Below are 23,309 nucleotides of genomic sequence, written 5' to 3'. Positions count from 1 at the left end.
CTCCACCTCATTAATTTTGACATATGTGGTCCGATGCTCGTACATTCACTTGGTGGCCATCTCTAATACATTACCTTCATTGATGATTTCTCAAGGAAGACATGGATATATTAATTGAAGAAAAAGGATGAGGCCTTTGATTTGTTCAAGAATTCAAAGCTTTGGTCGAAAATCAAACAGGGAAGAAAATTAAGATATTTAGGTTCGAAAATGGTGGAGAGTACATTTCAAATCAGTTCATTGATTTTTTCAAGAAGGAAGGTATCAAGAAGGAGACGATTGTGCCCTACAATCCCGAACAAAATGAAGTGGCTAAAAGAAAGAACAAATCTATTGAGGAAGCTGCCCGCGACATGCTCCATGATAAAAAAATTTCCAAATTTTCTTTGGGGAGAAGCAATGAATGATGTGGTATATGTTCAAACTACGGTTCCTCATTAAGCATTGGACACCAATACCCCCAAGGAAGTATTCACAGGTGTCAAGCCCGATATTGGTCATCTCCGTATATTTGGTTGCCCCATATATTTCCATGTGTTGAAGGACAAAGGAAACAAGTTGGGAGCCATAGGAAGAAAATGTACCTTTTTTGGATATTGTGAAGATTCTAAAGCATTTAGAATATATATTTCTGGTCAAATGAAGGTTGAAATTAGTAGAGATGTAAGGTTTGTTGAAGATGTTTCCCTTGGGAAAGCAAGGGACCTTCATCCGCCTCCTCCTTTTGAGAAGAAGAATGATGATATGGATATTTTAGAAGGTCATTTCATGCCTGAATCCGAGAGAGACACTGTTGCTGATCCCATGGAGCCCATGGACCCCTTGGATCAACCTCCATGTGATCCCCCCACCAGGAAGAGGTCACTTTGTCTTCGTGACACATTACAGGATGCCGAGAGACACATTCCCTCCAGAAGGTATTTTAGAGAAAGCAAGAAGCCATGTAGGTACTAGGGATATGTTGCAACGATGAGCCATATGATTCAAGATGAGCCTCACGCCCTTGGAGAAGTCATGAAGTAACAAGTCTAGAAGGATGCTATCGCTGAAGAATACGAATCAATTATGAAGAATGATGTATGGGATGTTGTTCTGAGACAGAAAGGAAAATCCGTTGTGACTTCAAAATGGCTATTTAAGATCAAGCATGGAGTCATTGAAAAATATAAGGCAAGGTTCATGGCCCGAGGATTCTCCCAGAAAGATGGAGAATATTATGATGAAATGTTTTCTCCTATGGCTCGATACACCACCATTCGTTCGATAGTTCCTTCTTCATTAGATGGATGTGAAGACAACATTCCTTCATGGCATGTTACAAGAAGAAGTGTATGTTGAGCAGCCATAGGGATTTGAAGTAGGGGATCGAAAGACACGTTTGTAGGTTGAAGAAGGCATTGTATGGTTTGAAGTAAGCCCCTAGAGCATGGTATGCCCGCATAGATAGTTTCTTGGTGAAGTTGTGATTCCCTTGCTGTGTCTAATAGCACATTTATTCCTCCTTTGCCTCATAAATTGACTTATGAAGTTCAGGGGAAATATAGACCATCTCTGCCTGACAATGTCCAATACTGAAAAGTTTTTGAAGATGATGATGAAATTAATAGGTTTTTACAAGAAATTGATGAATTTTCTGAAATGCACATTGACCAAGAAAACAAAACCATTGAAGAATACAACTAGTGCAAGCTAAAGGACGAGATTGGTCAGGATAGAATTGTTCAGCTGCCTAGTAACCATATACCCAAAGGATTGGTGCCCCTAGAGAAGCTGTTTGATCATAATGATGTACCTTATAAGCCTGCCAAAAAAGAAAATGAGTCTGCAGTTCATAGACATAATGTAGGGAGTCCAGCCCATCCAAAGTACATAAATCTGTCCACTCACTTGTCTTCTGCCCAAAGTTCCGAGTATTGCACCCTAATGAAACAATTTTCTGATATTTTTTCTTGGGAGTACAGTGATCTTAAGACCTATGACACCAACATCATTCAGCATAAGATTCCACTGGAGAAGAAAACCATCCCTTTTAAGCAGAAATTAAGACCTATCAACGCTCTCTTATTGCCTTTGATTGAAAAGGAAATCAAGAAGCTGTTGGATGCCAAGATCATAGTTCCCCTAAGGTATTCAAAGTGGATAACTAACCTTGTGGTAGTAAGAAAGAAGAATGGAGAAATCAGGCTTTGTGTTGACTTCAGGAATCTGAACAAATGCTCTAAAAAAGACAACTACCCCCTGCCTAAGATGGAACACTTGCTGCAAAAAGTTTCAAGGGCTAGAGTCATGTCTTTCTTAGATGGATTTTCAGGTTACAATCAGATTGTTGTACATCCAGAAGATGAGGAAAAGACTGTCTTCACTACTCCTTGGGGCAATTTCATGTACCCCAAGATGCCTTTTGGACTGATGAATGCTAGGGCTACTTTTCAGAGGGCCATGGATATAGCCTTTGTGGGAGAGAGAAAAGTTTGTCCTTATTTACCTTGATGACATAACAGTCTTTTCCAACAGTCACAAGGACTATTTGCAACATTTGAAGAAGGTGTTTCTAAAGTGAAGACGGTTTGGAATTTCTGTGAACCCAAAGAAGTCACAGTTTTCTCTAGAAGAAGGCAAACCTCTGGGACATATTGTTTCTGCTGAAGATGTGAAGATCGATCCAGCAAGAGTTCAAGCAATTCAGACATTGTCCATCCCAAGGTAAAAAATGGACATTCAATCTTTCTTGGGTAAGATTAACTTTTTCAGGAGGTTTATTCCAAACTTTGGAGAGCTAGTGAAGCACATCACTTCCATGTTGAAGAAAGGATCAAAAATAAAATGGACAGATGATGCAAGAAGTTCTTTTGAAGCCGTCAAACAAGCTATCATGGAAGCTCCCACTCTAATCAGTCCAGATTATACCAGGGAGTTTTATGTCTTCTCTTTTCCCTCTTATGATACACTTGCAACAGTTCTATTGCAGAAAAATGATGAAGGTGTACAGCACCCTGTGGCCTTTTTCAGCAAAACTCTAAGCGATGTTGAACTAAGGTATGACCTTATTGAAAAACAAGCTTATGCTCTCATAAAATCTTTAAAGGCATTCAGAATTTATACTTTGCATTCCAAAGTGATTGCATATGTACCTTCAGCCTCAGTGAAAGATGTTCTAACTCAACCAGATATTAATGGAAAGAGAGCTAAATGGATTACAAAATTCATAAAGTTCAACATAGAGGTGAAGCCCACTAAGCTTGTCAAAGGCCAGGGCTTGGCTAAGCTTATGGCTGAGGAAGATTGCAGTTTGTTAGACATCAATTGCATGGGTTCAAATTCAAACGGTGAGTGGACAGAGGAAGCAGCAGAAGAGCAAGAGCAGAATCAGTCTTTGGCTGAAAATCTAGTCACCTGTGAATGGTATTCCAGTGTAGTTCATTTTTGCAGAAGCTAGAAGTCCCTCCAGAGCATAGCTCAAGTCAAGCCCGGGCCATTAAGCTCAGATCAGCGAAATTCTGCATTAATAAAAACCTGCTTTATTGGAAAGACCCATCAGGGATCCTCTTGAGATGTCTAGACAAAGGACAATCTGTGGAAGTCATGCACCAGTTCCATTCTAGCATCTGTGGAGGGCATCATTATTGGAAAACCATAGCCCACAAGATCTTGAGAGCTGGGTATTATTGGCCTACTCTGTTCTCTGATGTGTTTTCTTTTGTGAAGTCTTGTGACAAATGTCAGAGGTTTGCAAGAAGACAACAACTAAAATCTTTTCCCTTGAAGCCAGTACACACCAATGGTCCCTTCCAGCAGTGGGGCCTGGACTTCATAGGTGAGATCAATCCACATTCCAGTGGCCATCACAAATGGATCTTGGTAGCCACTGATTATTTCACCAAATGGATTGAGGCTATACCCACTAAAAATGTTAATCATCAAGTTATCATAAAGTTCTTGAATGAGAATATTTTCACTAGATTTGGTTGCCCAACCAAACTAGTCACTGATAATGCACCAACTTTCAGGGTAGAATAATCGGTGGATATGTGTGAATCCATGGGCATTCAAATGGTGCATTCTACCTCATATTATCCTCAAGGCAATGGCCTGGCAGAATCATCTAACAAGAGTCTTGTAAGGATAATCAAAAAACTCCTGGAGGACAACAAAAAGAACTGAGATTCCAAGTTGAAGTTTGCACTGTGGGCTGAAAGAGTTACCAACAAGAAGTCCATAGGAAATTCTCCATTTAAGCTGGTTTATCTCTGTTTTTCCTATCCAGCTGATTCTCCCTGTGGCCAAATTCTTGCAAGAAGAACAAGATGAAGAGAACAACATGGCGAGGAGAATGAGTAACTTGGTTGAATTATAGCAGATCAGAGAAAAACTAGTTGAGAAGTCAAGAATTCATCAGAAGAAGATCAAAGAAACCTTTGATAGAAAGGCAAAAATGGACAGTTTTCAGGTTGGTGACTAGGTTCTCAAATGGGATGCATTGAAGGAAAAGAAGGGCAACCATGGTAAATTTGATGCCTTATGGACGGGACCGTTTGTCATTGCTCAAGCCCAGATGAACAATACTTTTATTCTGCACAATTTGGAGGGGGAAGGTGTTTTTGATGGCTCAGTCAATGGGCGGTTTTTGAAACTTTACTTCATATGAGGCTTTAAGGCCTTAATATTGTAATAGGTTTTTTCAGTTTTTGTTTTCTATGCAAATAAACTCCATGCCCAATGGAACACTAGGAGATATGTTTGTTTTGGTTGTTACTGGAAAGGTGGTAGTTTGCAGTTCTTGAAACTTCACAGGGAGGCTTTTATCTCTAGAAGGAGCTAGTGTTAGCCTTGAGGTGCACTGCTGCTATTTTAACAGAAATGTCCCCTGTTTTAGCTCCGATGGTCCATGTCTCCTCTTGCGCCGCTTTGGCCATAAGCTGAACTTCAAGAATTATACACTCGCGCTCATAAATATCGGCGGGTCTGCTCTTGGTTCATCCCCTTTCCACTGCACTCTCCATTGTCTGATCCCCGCTGTCAATCTTCCCACTGATATGACAGTGCGCACTTCACCCGACCGACACTATATGCTTGACCATTCACCACCGTTAGATCATTTCCACCAAATCTAATGGCTATCACGCATATCGCTCGGGCAACAAGCGAGAGGGATACCCGCCCGATAAAAGTGGTTTCCTCTCTCTCCTCCGCTGCTACGTGGCGCCCGATGAATGGAATCGGGCGGGCTCCGACCTTTACCGCTTACCGCCCGATGACTGCCCGAAATAAACCATTTCCGCCTAAGAAAACTGCTCCCGGGGGTTATCCTTCGAGCACCTCCTCTGCCCGATAGCCGTTCAATCTACCGATCTGAGATCTGACGGCTCAAACTTATTCCACTCCCGCCATGACTTCAAGCCTTCAGCGATTGATCTCCTTTGCCCATTCCTCCCGATCCAACGGCCCTCGTTCACCATCACCATAGTTCACCTTGACCATCGATTCACACCATCCAACAGCCCAAGTGCCCCCGTACCCCACTTCCCATCAGTCACCCGGGGAAGAAATTTGTTGGCTCTGACAGTGTTTTTCACAGTCGGACAGTTGAACTGAAATAACGGAATGCATGGCCGAAGGGGAAAAAAGCAACAACACGATGCAGCCGAACCAACATAAGTGATCATGGAGCATCGCTGGCACAAGCGAGCCACCTGACAGCGCGACGAAATTACTAGAATTTGGTTACTGTGTTTGTTAGAAAAAGAGCCCTCTGAGCTCATGTTTGTCTAGTTATGGCATCAAGTAGTTAGAAGACAGAGGGAATAGATTAAGACATCTCGAGCCTTAGAGGGTTCGAGAGCATTGTAAAAAGCCTATAAATGGTTGAAAGTTCGAAGTATTAAGGGTTCAACTTTTGGAGACTGTGGATACTCTTTTCCTCCCAGCGTCTCATCTTCATTCCGGCAATACAAGCTTATTTTGCTGTTACATGTTCAATCGCCATCTTCTCCTCTGTTCTAAGCTTGCATTTGAATAGGATATTCAAGTTTTTTTTCTATGTCTAATGCCAGATAACTGTCATCTTATCTCTGCGTTGATAAATTATATTTGCAAGCTTCATTTACTTTCTGTAGCTAGCCATGCATATGTGTTTATGTATGTATCTGCTGGTACTATCAGGATTCTCCATCTATTCATTGAATCTATAAACTATTGAGCATTAGTGGTCGAAAGCCTTGTCAAGCTGAGGGTGTTCATGCATGTCTTGAGTGAAAATGGAGTTGAAACAGTCATCTGACTTGATCCAAACCCCAATCCATTCCAATAGTTCAGAGAACGATATTGAAGATTTATATGTTACCAGGCATCTCCGAGCTACAACCTAGGAGAGTTCCCTGGAGTGCTAACAAGTACAACCAAAAACAAATATATAGAAGCATGAACTTAACTATGTGATTACAATGGAAATATCGAATCATTCATGCTTTTAGACATCTAAACCAAGTTAGGTTCATAATCAACAAGGGTCATATCTTTTATATTCTTGACCTCAACTTCTTGCTAGGGTTATGTCATAAAACCTAGACTCCATCTTCGAGACACAAAGCCTTAGATACTAGCAATTCAATCAAATAACAATCCTACTATACATCTAAGGTTTCAACAATATACTTTTGCATGTCAAACTTCTACTAGGTTTTGTTGGAGACCCATAGTATCATCAAAGCTAAATGACATTACTAATTGAAAACAATATCATCATGCCATAGAATATTAATCTCTACTAGGGTTTTGTTATATGCCCTAGATTTCATCAATTGTCAAGATAGCATACTTGCATATAAATATCTAGGGTTTCATTATTAGCATATCATATCAAGACACAAACACCAATACATCAAAGTTAGAAATACAACAATTTTAATCAAACTAGGGCTATGATTCTACAGGTGGATATACACCTAGGGTTTCTTTCCTAAGATCTCATTTTAGTTATTACAAGGGTTTTTCTCATAAATCCCAATTATCAAAACCTTAAAGATCTATGGTTTTTGTTGGATAATAATAACAAATCCCTAAAAGACGGGATTTTTGCTAAAACAAAATCAAAAACCTAATCATCAAAAGAATAGAGTTTCTCGACTTGGTCAACAACCCCTAAGTAGACTAGGGCTTCATTATTTAACATTGACATACCCTTAGTAACAAGAGGCTATGGTTTTACAGTGAACCCTAAAGGTTAGGGTTTCACAAGAATGATCAAATTATAATATAACGAGGGTAGATTTGGTCTAATGATTAATAACCCTAACAAGAATCTTTAATATTCAAAATCCTAGACATAACGATGTCGATAATGTGAAGCAAATTTCAAAAGAGAATGAACATACTTTTTTCTATGAAGAGAACCTTGTAACAAAACTTGTAGTTTAAGACATACCTTGAATTGTTCTTTAAAAAATCTTGTAGGACATCAATTCTTGAAGGGCTTCCTTTGCAACAGAACTTCTTCCATGCTTCAAGTCTATCCTTTGAAGTCTCCTCCATAACCTTTGTGTATTCTACAAGTTTTTCCTACCAAGGAAAACATGATGGAAAAGGTTAGTAGTATACAATACAAGCAAATCTTGATACGAGAGGGAAACCAAACATAAAAGAGGCAACAAGGAGCAAGATACATATCTTTTGGTAAAATAGAGAGGGCTCCCTCTTAATCCAAACTTTCAGAGGGATACCTTAAAATAATTCAAAAATGTTCTAACACGACATGTTAGACCTACAAACTCTAGAAATCAAAACAAAAAGGAAAACAATATAAGGCTAAGAAGGATATGTAAGAGAGGACTTAGTAGTATAAGTCTTTGACTTTCGATTCTTCAGTCTTGTTCTTCTTATGTGGAGTTGCATCAACAACATTCACATGTTCTCTTTTTTTTTCTTACTTCTTGGATTCTCATGACATTGGTTTTTGTAATGACCCAACGTGTGACAGTTGTAGCATTCTACCTTGGATAGGTCAGCTTTCTTCTTTGGTGTTTTCTTATTCATCTTCCTTCTTGTTGTTTACTAATGATATTCAAGCTTCTTCTTGACTGTATGCATTCCACATTTGTTTGAATGTTGGAGTATCCTTCCAATTGTTGATTCATGATGTAAAAGCACTCCAAGATTTTGGTAGTCCTAGAAGAGCAGCAATTACGAGCTCTTTTTTTGGTACAACTTCATATATTGCTTGGATTTCATCTCTTATTCTAGATATCCTTATGAAATATGATGATACAATATCATCTCTTATCATCCTTATAGTCCTTAGTTCATTCTTGAGGCTTACTATTTGACCAATGTTCTTGATGGTGAATAATTTGGAAAAAGCCTGATACATTTCTAAAGCGGAGTTTATGTTGGATATATATGGAATTAGGTTGTCCTTTACTCCATCTCCTATAAGATTCATGTCCAAGATGTTTGTTTCCCTGAACTTCTCATTTCCTGCATCATTTGTAGGTTTCTTAACTTTTCCTTGAACAAGATTTAAAACTTTATGCTTAGCAAGAATAAGATTTATCCACTTTTCCATGCCTTCTAGTTGGAGGCTCATTCTAGCTTGTTTTTCGTCTTCATTGAGGTTGCCATAGTGTTTATAGATAGAAGGTTTCTCTTCTTATATGATATTTTTCTTAATGACCTTCTTTTGTTCCTTCCTCCTTAACACTTCTTTCAATTGACCTTCAAGTTGCCTTTTTCCTTCTTCACCTTAGCTCTAACACCATGTTAGAAAATTGGAAAGGCATAAATATTTTCTTATGTTGGTAATTACTTGTGATATCTTTGAGTTGTTATTAACTTTCTCATGTTCCTCTTTTGTCTTTGGTTCATCAAGCAATCATAAAAAAAAATACGAAGATCAATGACACCAGATGTAGGTACTCAGCCAAGGCTAAAACCCCTCTACAGGGGAAAACCCAGTCAAATTCTTCCACTGACAAATTTTAGTTGAGATAGGCCAAGACCCTAGACCAAAACACCTTCCTCCTCCACCAAGTCAAACTTCCAATATGATTAACCTTCAATAGTCTATTTGTGTCCAACAGCTACAGCCCAACAATAACCCTAAATTCCAACCCCCAACAACACATAATTTCGGCCCAACTTCAAGATTGTAGTTTGGGCCCTTCCAACAGCTCAGCAACTTCACATGTGTGCATGTGAGAGAGGGAGAGAGAGAGAGAATTTCGATTTCTTGTGCTTGGTGAAGACCTCCTTTTTTGCTACCCCTTTCCTCCTTATCCCTTGAATTTCACACTTTTTCTTTTCCTGGAAGTTGCATATCAATTTGATGAGTGAGTGTGTTCCAATTGAGTCAAATTGTTGCCTTTATATAGTGTTTGTGTGCGGTCGAATTCCCTTGATGAGGCTGACTTGTCCTTCTTGAGACTGACTTGGTGTAGGAGACCTAAAAGACCTATTTTACATTAAAATAAATTTATTTCTTGATACGTTATGACATGGGCAAGGACTCTTGACATAGACCCTAGAAGGCTACAATGGAGGCTTTGACCTATAAACAATTAAACCAAGCATGAAACCCATGCTTTAATAAGTCAATTTCTTTTATAATAAAATTTCTTTTTCTTTCTTTTGACAAATACATTACATCATGACACAAATATAATTATGAAGACCAACACTAGTTACATTCTTCACCAAAGACAAGATTGAGGAAGGATAAAAGTCAAATTGAATGTTACAATTGTCACAAGTTTGGTCATTATGCCCGAGACTGTCAAAGCAAGAAGGAAGCTCCTAGATCCAACTGAGGCTACAACAACAACGAGTACAATGATGGAAGAAGAAATGATGATAGAAGAAGAGGTGATGACAGAAGAAGGAAAGATGAAAGGAGAAGAAGAGATTCACCTGATGATCGAGAAAGATAGTTGCTAATCAATCTGAATATATTATTATTTCTACTCTTTCTAGTTCTTTGCCTACATATTCACATGACTGTTGGTTGGTAGATAGTGAGGCTTCTAGACACTTCTCTGGATATAAGGAAGTCCTCTCCAATCTGGAAGAGAGGGAGACAGGTTTGAAAATCATTCTTGGGGATAATGCTACATATCAAGTGAAAGGTTTTGGTTATGTTAAATTTGATTTGTATTATGGGGAATCCATTCTTCTTCATGATGTGATGTATGTTCTAGAACTAAAGAAGAACTTGGTATCTATTTCTGCATTAGAAGACAAAGGAATGAGAGTAGCTTTCATAAAAGGAAAAGTCCTCACATGGCCTATGGAATCTCGTATGAAGGATGCATTCACATTAGGATCTAGAGTTGAAGGACTCTATAGAGTTAATGGGAAACCTCTTCTAGCAATGATCCATGACACCAATCATTAGAGTGAGCTATGGCACCGCAGGTTGGCACATCTACACTATGAAGCTCTACTGAAGTTGAAAAAGCTAGTCTCTGGATGCCCGATGTTCAAGCAAGTCATGATGGAGTATGTTCGGGATACGCTAGTGGAAAGAAGACAAGGGGACCATTCCCCTCTAGCAGGAATAAGACAGATGATATTCTTCAACTTATTCATTCTAACCTTTGTGGACCTATGCCAATGCATTCTCTTGGTGGTCATCTCTATTACATCATATTTATTGATGACTTCTCTAGGAAGACATGGATATACTATTTGAAGCACAAGGACAAGGCCTTTGATATGTTCAAAAACTTCAAGGCGCTAGTAGAGAATCAAACAGGGAAGAAAATCAAGGTTTCAGGTTTGACAATGGTGGTGAGTACATTTCAAATGAGTTCATTGACTTTTGCAAGAAGGAAGGCATTAAGAAGGAAACTATTGTACCCTACAATCCCGAGCAAAATGGAGTGGCTAAAAGAAAGAACAGGTCTATCGTGGAGGCTACTAGAGCTATGTTACATGATCAAAGGTTACCAAAGTTCCTTTGGGGAGAAGCAACAAATACAACGATCTATGTACAAAATAGGGTTCCTCATCAAGCTTTAGACAACAAGACTCTCGAAGAAATGTTCACAGGTACAAAGCTTGATATTAATCGTCTCAAGATATTTGGTTACCCCATATACTTTCATGTGTCGAAGGATAAGAGGAACAAGTTGGCAGCCACCGGAAAGAAAGGTACATTTGCTAGATATTGTGAAAATACTAAAGCATTTAGAATATATATTTCTGGTCGAAGGAAGATCGAGTTTAGCAGGGATGTGACCTTCGATGATGTTAGTTTTAGGTATGTTCTATGCTAGAGCAATTTATTTAAATTTTCATAGTTAGCAATCATATTAGCATTAAAGTAAACCGCGGATAGAACATAAATATAAATCGCAGAAGACAAGCCAAGACAAGAGGACACAGGGTGTGGCGTCAGCTAGGGACAAACCCCACAATGTGCGGAAACCCTTGATCAATTCTTCTTTTATGTTCTTCAAAGTTTAGTAGAGAAAGAGAGTGAGACACAAAGTACATTTACAACAGAAGTCAACACTTTGACTTATTTAGATCTAGCATAGATCATTTCATATAACGATGAGATTAGTTGAAGACATTCTGCTTCAATTGATTCTCCAAGGTGACGGCTTCACCTATCGTATTGCTTCCTTTCGTCCTTTTTCTGCACCTTACCGTGTAGCACCATCATGCTACATCATGCATCATCATGCTGCCCTTGCATCATGTTGCTCATGATCTCATCTATCATGCTACTCATTCACCATGCTACCCATGATCTCATACATCATGTTGCCCTTGCATCATGTTGCTCATGATCTCATCTATCATGCTACTCATTCATCATGCTGCCCATGATCTCATACATCATGCTGCCCATGCATCATGTTGTCCATGATATCATACATCATGCTACCCTTGATCTCATCTATCATGCTGTTGAGATTGTGTCCTTTACTAGTCTGCCAAGGATCTCTTGACCATCATCAAAACCTATTTCGATATCAGAGTTATGCTAGGACTTCTAACATAATCTTTATTGAGCCGAGAGAATAGATCCATCACGCTAATCATTGTGCTGCTACAGGTATGCCACCGAGGTTTATATACCAAAAGAATATCACTATTGTTCATTGTGATAGGGCTGTGTAATAGTGACACCTTCATATTGTGTAAGGTATTCCTTTTGGCAGCTACATGCCTCCCTTTTAACTGCGGCCAGATCTCTTTGACTTGCTGCGTATTTACCCTCATGTATTGTGACTAAGAGCAATCTTAAATGCTACGGTTATGACCTGCATATAAATGATTCCATGGACTGCGTAGTGTCCCTCATACCAGCGTATTAGAGTTTCTATGACTGCGTTAAGGTGTCATCATTGACTGCGTATCTGCTCCTCTCATTGACTGCGTTAACCTCTGAGAACAACGTATATCATCCAGCGTATTTGTACAACATATTAAGGCATCCATTGACTGCGTTTTAATATTACAGCGGCTACCTTCATATTACTGCGGCTACCTTCACATTACTGTGGCTACCCTTCATATTACCTACGCTGCCAGATCCGCATACATCGATTGCTGCATGCCATGACTGCACCATACCCTACTGCGGATTCCTTCATATGATCTACGCTGCCAGATCCGCATACATCAAGAGTGCAACGATTGTTGCGTGCCATGACTACGTAGTTACCATATGCAACTGTGGGTTCCATATATGACTGTCGTTGTTCCTTTTATGACAATGGATTAGGGTAGTAGATAGGGCATAATGTTGACTGTAATTCCACAACGTTTGGGGTCACGTGCCTGCGTGCCTGGGATCTCCTCCCCTCATCTACGTCCAGACTTCTTCATGACCTTTGCTCCTACGTTTTAGATCTAGGGCATCATTTGTACATAGGCCAGCGTATCCTCTATGTGTTTTTCCTTCTCCAAAAACCCAAGACGTGGAGAGGAGATCACACATGAAGAGGATGTGTTGCTAATGACTCCAAATCCTCTCTTATTTATACTAAAAACGTAGAGGTTGAATAGACACGTTGGCTGGGCTTTTGAGTCACATAAGATGCTGGTCGGCTTGATAATAATTCCGTAATAAAAAAGAAAATCCTCAACTGTCAATCCTCTGCCATTAAGTTCACTATGGAAAAAGAGGTCAATGGTTGCCTCCCTTTCTTGGATATCCTTATATCGAAGAATAATGATGGTTCTCTCTCCCACTCAGTATTCCAGAAAAAAACGCATACTGAGCATTATCTTCATGCTGATTCCCATCATTTCCCTGCTCAAAAGTTGGGTGTTCTTAACACACTCGCTACTCGAGCCCTGAGGATTTCTGATAGGGAGAGCTTCGATAAAGAGAAATCCCATCTCCTCCATGTCTTTATGGAGAATGGCTGTAGTAGGCACCTAGGTCAGAAGGCGTTCTTAAAAGCCTCTAAAAGCTCGTTAATAAAAAAAGAACCTAAAGAGCCCCGGCTAGGGGTCCATCTTCCCTATGTCCAAGGAACCACTGACAAGATTGCTTGGATTCTTAAGAAGTATGATATTCCCTCAACCTTCAGGCCCCTCAACACTATTCACAAATCCCTCAGATCAGTGAAAGATCCCATTGATCCTAAAGATATGAAGGGTGTCTACTTGATCCCCTGTTCTTGTGGGACCCCCTATATTGGGGAAACAGGGCGCTCCATCCATCAAAGGATTAGCGAACATGCAGCGGACCTAAGACATGGAAGAACCAAGCCTTCAGCGTTAGCAGAGCATGCGAAAAAGACTAAGCATCAAGTGCGTATTGAGGAGGCCAAGGTTATTGCCAGGGTTGCTCAGTTCCATCACCATAAATTTAGAGAAGCTATTGAAATTGAAAGAAGGCCGAGCAATCTCAATAGAGATGACGGCTGGAAGATCAATAGCTGCTGGATCCCGACCCTTTCTTCCTAGTCTTGCCCTTTCTTGCTTTCGTTGGTTCCCCTTTATTTCGCTATTTTTCCTGGGTGCCTTGTTTTTTTCCTTCCTCCTAGGGTTTCTCATTTTGACTCTATTTTTATTTTATTTATTATTATTATTATTATTTTTTTTTTTCCGCTCGCTTGTTTTATTTATTTAATTAATTTATTCATTTATTTTATTGTTCGCTCGCTTGATTTATTTACTTTATTTACTTTAATTAATTTATTTAATTTCCATTCTTATTATTATTATTACGTTTTTTTTTTTACTGTTTATTTATCTATTTATTATTATTATTATTATTTTTTATTTTTATTTATTTATTTATTTTTGAATTTTTTGAATTTATTTATTTATTTAAAATGAAATAAAATCTTTTTACCTTTCGTAATTAAACTTTATTCATTATTATTTCAATTTTATTATTCCATTAAGTTTCTAACTAACCTTTGTATATATTTCTTTTATATATATACATATTATTTATACTTTAAGTCCCATTTAAAAAACAAATTATAATTTTTTAATAACTTTCTAACTAACCTTTAACAATTTTTAAATTATTTTATATTTTTATTTATTCACATAATTTAATTAATTTACATTAAATCTTGACTCTGGTCCTAAAGTCAAAATTAGCCGTTAGTCAAGATAGTCGTTGGAGTCTCTGCTCAGACTATTTAACATGCTACGCTGGATCTATTTCTTCAATTTGTCCTGACGATGAACCACACTTATTGGTTCGAAACGCATCGACAAATGATTTATCTTGTGATTTACGCCGAAGAACTTCTCGTAATCCATAAATACTTATCGGAATCGGATGATCTTTAGATCAATCCTACACCTCTCGACGAGAGGGATCCAATAAAAATATCAGCTGCCATAAATAAGCTGACCCACATGGAGTTTGGCCCTAGTTGCCAATTTTAACAGATGAAGATGTTGCCCTTGGGAAAGCCATAGAGCTTCCTCCTCCTCCTCTAAAGAAAGATGATGACATGGACATATTGGAAGGTCCCTCTGTGCCAAAACCTAAAAAGGACACTGTTGATGATCCCTTGGAGCCTATGGACCCCTTGGACCCTCCTCCAAGTGATCCTCCTGCCAAAAAGAGACCATTATGGCTTCGTGATATTTTACAGGATGCTAAAAGATTCGTTCCTTCCAAGAGGAATTTTAGAAAAAGCAAGAAGCCTTGCAGGTACCAAGGGTACATTGTAGCTATGAGCTCTATGATCTAGGTTGAGCCCTCCACATTTGAAGAAGCAATGAAAGAACAGTTTGGAAGGATGCCATGTCTTAAGAGTTTGAATCAATTATGAAGAATGATGTATAGGATATTGTTCCAAGACCAAAAGGAAAATTTGTCATAACCTCGAAATGGTTGTACAAGATCAAACATGGAGCTGACTATGACTAGAGGTTTCTCCCAGAAAGAGGGAAAAGATTATGACAATATCTTTGCGTCAATTACCCGCTACACCACTATTAGATCAATTGTTGCACTTGCGGCTAGTCAAGGATGGACCCTTCATCAGATGGATGTAAAGATGGTGTTTCTTCATGGCATGTTACAAGAAGAAGTTTATGTTGAGCAACCTTAGGGATTTGAAGTAAAGGACATGAAAACTCATGCATGCAGGTTGAAGAAAGAATTATATGGTCTGAAGCAAGCTCCTCAAGCATGGTATGACTACATTGACAATTATCTGGTAAAGCTTGGATTTACAAGAAGTGACGTCAGCCCCGGTCTCTATATCCAGGTGGTCCAAGGTATGCCTTTGATTTTAGTTTTATATGTTGACGATCTATTCTTGACAGGTAGTGAGCCTCTTATGATCGAATGTAAGAAGGAGTTGGCATCCAGTTTGATATGAAAGGCCTTGGCATGATGCATTATTTTTTGGGATCAGAAGTTTGGCAGAGACCAGAAGAAATTTTCCTTTCTCAAGGAAAATATGTCGTGAAGTTATTAGAGAGATTTGGTATGACAAAATGCAAGTCCTTGGCCACACTAATGGAAATGAATTTCAAGAAGTTAAGTGGAGATATTTTTGGACCCAAATTAACTAACCCTTTAGAGTATTGTCAATTGATTGGAGCATTGATGTTTTTTGTGAACACTCGTTCGAACATATGTTTTGTAGTAAACACCTTGAGTCAATTCATGGTTGAACCACATCATTCACATTGGATTGTTGCCAAACACATTTTGAGATATTTGCATGAGAGTATAAATCCAGGTTTGAGATATACTATAAGTGATGTTCGGTTTGCATAGATACTCTAATGTTGATTGGGTTGGAAACGTTATTGATAGGAAAAGCACATATGAGTGTTGTTTTAGCTTGGGATCTGCCATGATATCTTGGATGAGTAGGAAACAGAAGTCAGTGGCTTTGAGCACAGTAGAGGAAGAGTATATCGCTGCTAGCATGGCCAGTTGTGAGATGGTATGGTTAAGAAATCTCTTTGGAGAGTTTTTTTGAGTAGGTCCTAGATACGACAGTGATATATTGTGAAAATAAGAGTGAGATGTGACTGGTAGAAAATCCCATGTTCTGTGGCAAGTCCAAGCATATTGAGATTAGATATCATTACATACGCGACAGCAGAGAGGAGCCATGAGACTGTCATATATCGACTAATGAGTAGATTGCAGACATACTCACCAAGGTTTTGTCAAAAGGAAAGTTTTTGGTCTTCAGAGAGCAGCTTGGACTGATGGATGTGACCCTCCCAGGTAAGGGTCCTGACTGACCGAGGACATTGAGCTATGCTCTTCCCCCTTGTCTAAGCTCCCATGGTGTGGAATTGAGTAGGAGAGCTCCTGGGGTTCAAGAAACTCTAGGCAATAGGAGAGTTGTGATCCTCACCTCTTGGTGGATAGTATTCTACCTATTATTTGATAATAGGATAACTGAAATCCTTACCACATGGTAAGTAGCATCCTGTCTATTGTCAAAGTATACCCCAATTGGCATTCTACCCACAAGTTGGGCTTGTTGGGAGTGTTCCTCCCCATCTGGCCAAAGGGTTGAGGTGACTTGGCAAAGTTTTGATCCTTACCATTCATGGTGAGTTGTATCTTGCCCAAGTGACTTGGGATAGTTGCGATACTTACCTCTTGGTAAGTAGTATCCTGCCCAAGTGAGAAGATGCAGTTGTTCTACCACTTGACTCTTTAGGGTCATGATGGAAAGATTAGCAGACAATAGGAGAGTTGTGATCCTTACCTCATGGTAAGTTGTATCTTGCCTATTGTCCTTGGAAAGTGGGTTGCGTTGAGCTCCCCTATGATGTGGGTTGAGTTGGAACTCCCTGATGATGATAATGATTCTCGGGGCATAGCATTGGGCTCCCCGTTGGCAGTGATTCTGAGTGGTAGCAGTGACTCCCCAATGGATTGAGGGTGGTAGCTTGAGCTCCCCTCCGATGTCAAATTCTTATTCTTTTAGATTCGAGAATGTTTAGCATATGAGCAAAGATCAGCAGAGACGATATTTCAGATAGGACATATGTTCAGTCAATAATTTCTCCCTAGTTGAGAGGGAGTGTTAATTTGGAAACTCGAGGACAAATTCCCTCCATTGGTCAGCCTTCCTCATCAAGAAAGACCCCTCCTAGCCCTTGGAAGAATTTAATTTGGTTAAGGAAAATTATATTTTTAATTTGAAAACCCACATGTGCACAAAAGGACAGGTCGGCCCTAAGAAGAATCTGGACACCCTTGGAAGCCTATAAATACAAGTCAAGTGACCCTCATTTGAAGATCATCATCAAGCATCTTCTTCTTCTCTCTTTTGATTTGGATCACATAGGTTTGAAGTGGTTCACGAAGATTAATTCATATATGTTCGAAATTGTAGGGTCTGAAGCTCGCATGTGTGATTTAGTATTTTGATTTGCAGCCACAAGGAATTTTCGATTGGAACCGCAGGCATGCAAGCTCATTCATGCGGTTGGAACGTTTCAACCACACGCATATACACTCTCTCCGTGTGGCTGGAAATTAGGGTTTCATTTTTACAGTTGACTGCAATTGACCGCAGGTTGGAAAGTTACCTTTGATCAATATTGTTTCTAGGCTCATATTTTTGAACATTGTTGGGTTGTTTTGCTGGATAGATTTGTGATTGAAGATCTAAATCATCGTACTCTCTTGCTAAACATTTTATGACAATATAATAAGAAGAAGAATTTGAAAGGGTTTCCCCCCATGTGGGGTTTTTTTCCTGGTCTTTGACCAAACCCGATGTCCCTTATTTGTCCCTTGTTGTTTATTGCATTTAATGTTCTATTTACAATTGTTATTGATCATTGGAAGACTACATTGTTTTAGAAAGTTTGCTAACTAAAGATAAGAATTGGGCTAAAGTGATTGTACCAACACAAAACAGTAGTAAAATTAACACCATCCAATTGAGACTGAAACCGGAGGAAAAACTGAGTGAAGTGGCTAGCACTTGAGTTCCACTGAAGTACTGATTTTTCACAAGATAAAAATATCTGAGTATAATTTTGGCAAATTTGAACTTGGTAAAAATACACTTGAGGTAATTTGAGAAAAGTCAAATCAGAGAAAAATGTCCTCGGTAATTTTGGCAAACTCGAACTAGATAAAAATACCTTTGGAGTAATTTTAGCTAATTCAAATTGAGATAAAAATATCCTTAAGAAATGCACATTAGTGTATCGGTGACTCACTTGAGTAGAGAGGAATATAACTAGAGTGAAGTAAAGCTAAAAATAAGGTAAGTGCACATGAAGATAAACAAAGGTGTGCTTTTGTAAACTAAGGAGAGAGTGGAGTGAGGTGGGAAAAAGTGAGTTGGAGGAGATAAAAAAGGTTAGATGCATGCGAACTAAAGAAGGAAAAACTAATGCACACTAGGAGAGAGGAAATAAATTGAAGGAAAACTGAAAATAAAATGTCATCAATGCCACAGTGATCTCATGTGCTTTGACAAATCTAGAAGCTTTCCAATTTACCCACGTGCTTTGCCACATCACCAATGACTCATTTGTGGGTCCAAATCTTGCCACTTGCCCATTCCAGAGGCTACCATGTGTCAACCTCAGATACTGCCACATGTCACCTTGCCATAAATAGACATGCCAAAAACAGCAGTGCCCCAAAAAATAAGAAGAATTGAAAATGTTTGGAACATATAGGGGAACCCTGCCATATATAGTATGCCTAAAACATGGGTACTGGTAAAAATAGAAATCCGTCCGCAGTTCCACAATATTATACTCATTGGACTCAGATTTCCATGGGGAAACTAGATATGCTATTAGCACTACCATGTAAAGACTGCAAAAAATAGAGTTGTTTCATATTTTGACAAAAACAACCTCATTGGACTTAGTTTGCAGCAATGTTTTAAAACCTGAACCGGTGACCGGACCGGTCCACCTAATGAACCGGTTTACCGACCGGAGCCGGTCTAACTGAGACTGGTTTGGTCTAAACGAACCGGTTTTAAAAAAATACATTAAATAATTAATTTTTAATGAAACAAAACTATTTTTAAGATGTAAAACCATGATTCCAAGCCAATAGAGACAAAATATGCAAAGTTTGCTCATTTATATACCATGTAAAGGTGAATATATCAAAATGGCACTGAGTACAATACATATCATCGAAAAAATAGCAAAATACATAAGAAATGAGGCTCTAAATGGCCTATAAAGTCCAAAAACAATGCTGCACGCTATGAGGCCATTGACCTACTACAAGTCTACAATGTACACATGATCAATCCTCAAGTTCATCACCACTACTAGACACAGGATCATCATCAGGAGCTACATAGACATCATCTGGTTCAGAGTCTGAGGATGCCTCAGCCTGATCTGCAACCTTAGTATCAATGCCACCAATGACAATAGAAGTGGACCTAATGGAAGCACGAATTTGTCGATCTGCATGACTAGTGCCTTCCATTGGTTCTTTGCCTTTCCTTGATGCCGCTATTGATCCTAGTTCTAATGCCACCACATAATCTGCATCATCCCCTGCTAAAGCCATGTCGATATCAAAATTAGCCTCAAACACAGGTTCTTCAGTCCCCTCCACCCATTCTGATGTTGGATCAATATCGTCCAACACAATGGCATCTAGATCAGGAGTTTTTCTCATCATTTGGAGCTCCGATTGCATTTATTGTTTAGCCCCAAACCATGAAATCCTGAAAACCATTAAGTCTGCTGAATTTTGAGTGAAATCTAAAATTCTAGTTTCTCCATATGAAATCCAATGAGGTCGAAACCACTCTCAAACATCCTGAGTCATTTCATGGTAATGTTAAAAATTTAAGTAAAAGGATGATCCATCCTTTTACTTTAAGAATTTAACATTACCATTAATTGCTAACATTGTTAGGGTTTAAACACCCTTAGTTTCCCCCCAAACCCCCTGAAACACAGTGAAAAATATGATTTTTTAACTTTACGGTGGGCGTGCCTAAAACTGGCCGGTTTAGGACAGAACCGGCCGGTTTGTATCGGATGATCCATCCTTTTACTTTAAGAATTTAACATTACCATTAATTGCTAACATTGTTAGGGTTTAAACACCCTTAGTTTCCCCCCAAACCCCCTGAAACACAGTGAAAAATATGATTTTTTAACTTTACGGTGGGCGTGCCTAAAACTGGCCGGTTTAGGACAGAACCGGCCGGTTCCGTCCTAAACCCGCCGGTTTTCACCGGTTAGGGCAAAAAAATGGTTAAATGGCCTTTCCAACCGGGTTTTTTGGCCGGTTTAGACCGGCGGCCTTGCTAACCGGCCAGTTAGACCGGTAACCAGTTTTTAAAAACGGTTTTGAAAACACTGGTTTGCAATGGGGATTTTGAATATGTTACTAGATCTGACATGTGAACATTGTTAAAAATAGAAATGTCTCATACGTCCATGAAAGCATACCAATTGGATTTGTCTTTCAACAAAGAGTCCAAATCCACAATCAAAATCAACATGCAAGTACTTCTAATAATAGAAAGTGCTTGCATGTTGCCCAAAAGTAGCTCATCGAACTCGGAATTCCAAAAGGATCCCAAAAAGATTGTTTTCTCTGACATGCGAGTCTCTAGACCAAACATGCTAAAAATAGAAAGTGCAATGCCTGTCACTCGGAGAAGTCTCACTAGAATCATGGGTTCATAAGAACTCTAAATATGTAATCAATACTGCCATGCAAGCCTTGGAACTCTCTTGAAAAGTAAGAGAACTGCTAAAAATAGCAACTTGCTCAAATCTTAGAAAATTTTGTGTATGATACCCATAGCATCACTAAATCCATACTGTAACCAATCTCCCTAGATGCCAAACCCTAGCCCAAGCAAAAAAGTATCTGCATATGTTTCTCACCCTCTACCCTGATGAGATGCGCTGGTGCTTAACCCTCTGATTTGCAAGGGGGGGAAATTTAGGGGTTAACATATAGAGATGTGAAAAAAAGAATACATGATCTATTTTTTAGCCTACTGTGAAAAGTAACAACTAATAATTATTTCATTGAAGAGGGCTTGCCTTGGATGGAAGGAATATGATGTTTACATTTTTTTTCTTGTACATTAAAAACTCAATAGTTAGACCAGTTTATCAGACTTCTATTACGTTAAACAGACAATAGAGTGTTCAGAATATACGAAATTCACTCGTCTTACCCTATGTTTAACTGCAAGAGTTGCATATGAACATCCACATCACGGGCATATCTTTTATACTAGAGCAGTCCATGCTGACATGCCCTACAGACAATATATTAGTCTGGGAGAATGTCACAGATACAATTGAAGTTAAAATTTTAAATTACTTCCACTTATGCTTTTTCACTTTCACTATATACATCAACCTTCGAAAGTATTTAGCTAATTTTGAAAAACTGAGTAGAAAAGTCAAGGTGTAACAGTGGAACATTTATTCCAAATTACCAATTTTTACCCATTTGGCAAACACAGTAGATCAACTTGTCCGGATATAGATAAAAATAATTGAACTCTGACTCATCTAAGGGAAGTTCCATGTTAATCTTTATATCTAAAATATCATTCACAGTAGATTTTTATAACATTAAGTCTGCCAAACAATACAATTAGCAGGAAAATGATCTTTGCAATACAAACAATTTTATAACACAACCTCTTCTGTCAGCTAGAAAAATATAAGTCAAACCGAAATGTATCAAATTACATGAGCATCGACTAAAACTAGATAAATGCATATTAAGTAAAGGTACCACAAAAATCCAACCAAAACAATTTTGAATCCATAATTGATCAATAATCATAGAAGTCGTAACTTTCCAGTGACAGAATCCACTACAGCCTTGGTGCCTGCCAGCAAATAACATTATTCTTGAGTTCCAGAACAAAGATGGCTTACATTAGTACCTGAATTCTGCTAAATACAGAGAATAGACTGGACAAACACTGCAATGGAAAAAAAATAACATGGAAACAAAAAAAAAAATTGTACACCTAGGATACTTCTATTGTGATTAAATTAACTACAAAATGCAATTACCATTGTGATTAACATGCCTCTTAAACCTCGAGAATGTATAGTAAATCCAAAGGAATTCTCATAAAATCTGTTTATGCAACTTCAATATGAACCATATAGTATTAGGCTTGTCAACAATGTTGCAGAATCTGGACTTGTGAATAATGAGGTTGCGATTGCAAAACATTGACTTGGGAAATGTTGAAAAATGTGTAGCTAGGTTCAGTCTTCATAAATATGAAATGTACTTTTGATTCTTGTAAATTGTAAAATGAAAGAAAATTATTATTATTATTTTTGGAGCATGGGTTTCATGCTCAAGGTCTTTTATTTTATAGGTCAAGCACCCATTGAATGCTTCTAGGGTTTGTCCTAGGTCAAGAAGTCAAAAAAGACATTAGTTGAAGGCCCCTTCAGGCACATTGTAACTTGCAAAGAAAATTATTTTTATCATTAAAAGTGTCAAAATACCCTTCAAGACCAAGTTGGCCTGGCAGCTCGCAAGTTGGCCTAAAATGAGGAGCCACATCCACCTTGAAGAGCCCATATCAAGGAGGGAACTCGACCTCCTTGAAGCACATTCATCACTCACTCATTCTAGCGAAAGAGGAGGAAGAAGCAAGAGGACAAAGAAGACTTTGGTTTGGGCTATTTCACTCTCACACATGCGAAGGAAGGCTATGGTTTCTAGAGTAGATCTAGGGTTTTCCTCTACAAGTTTGATCTTGAAGGAGAGAAGGCAAGAACGTCAAGCGAAGGTTACAAGAAGCCATTCTCAAGCTCCAAAAGTCAGAGAAGGCCAAGTGAAGGTCTAAGGAAGTCTTGAGAGGCTAAAAGAAGTTCACACATGTGGCAACAACCACTGA

General features: G+C 38.7%; 1 protein-coding gene across 9 annotated transcripts in view; it reads right to left on the bottom strand.

Annotated features, from left to right (window-relative positions):
* Positions 1–23,309, bottom strand: part of LOC149258830 (Peptidyl-tRNA hydrolase II (PTH2) family protein) — a 401,298-nt gene that overhangs the window by 18,647 nt on the left and 359,342 nt on the right. For 3 of the 9 annotated variants that reach the window (XR_016256989.1, XR_016256990.1, XM_089416451.1), the window contains one exon: positions 22,178–22,274. The exons of 2 other annotated variants lie outside the window; for them this stretch is intronic. Coding sequence is in view for 5 of the 7 variants with exons in the window: in XM_089416451.1 (XP_089272577.1) it covers positions 22,225–22,274 (50 nt within the window). In the remaining 2 variants the exon portion in view is untranslated. Of the gene's footprint in view, positions 1–21,605; positions 21,690–21,947; positions 22,275–23,309 lie in introns of those variants that run through there. 4 more of the 9 variants (XM_089416471.1, XM_089416445.1, XM_089416461.1 and 1 more) reach the window with 3 other exon arrangements.

The sequence above is a fragment of the Pinus tabuliformis genome, chromosome 6, assembly GCF_031772625.1.
Source record: "Pinus tabuliformis cultivar Carrire ecotype Pingquan chromosome 6, CPIR1, whole genome shotgun sequence".
Classification (NCBI taxonomy): Eukaryota; Viridiplantae; Streptophyta; class Pinopsida; order Pinales; family Pinaceae; genus Pinus; species Pinus tabuliformis.
The sequence above is the reverse complement of the archived record's forward strand: the minus strand, read 5'-3'. Positions and strand labels throughout refer to the sequence as shown.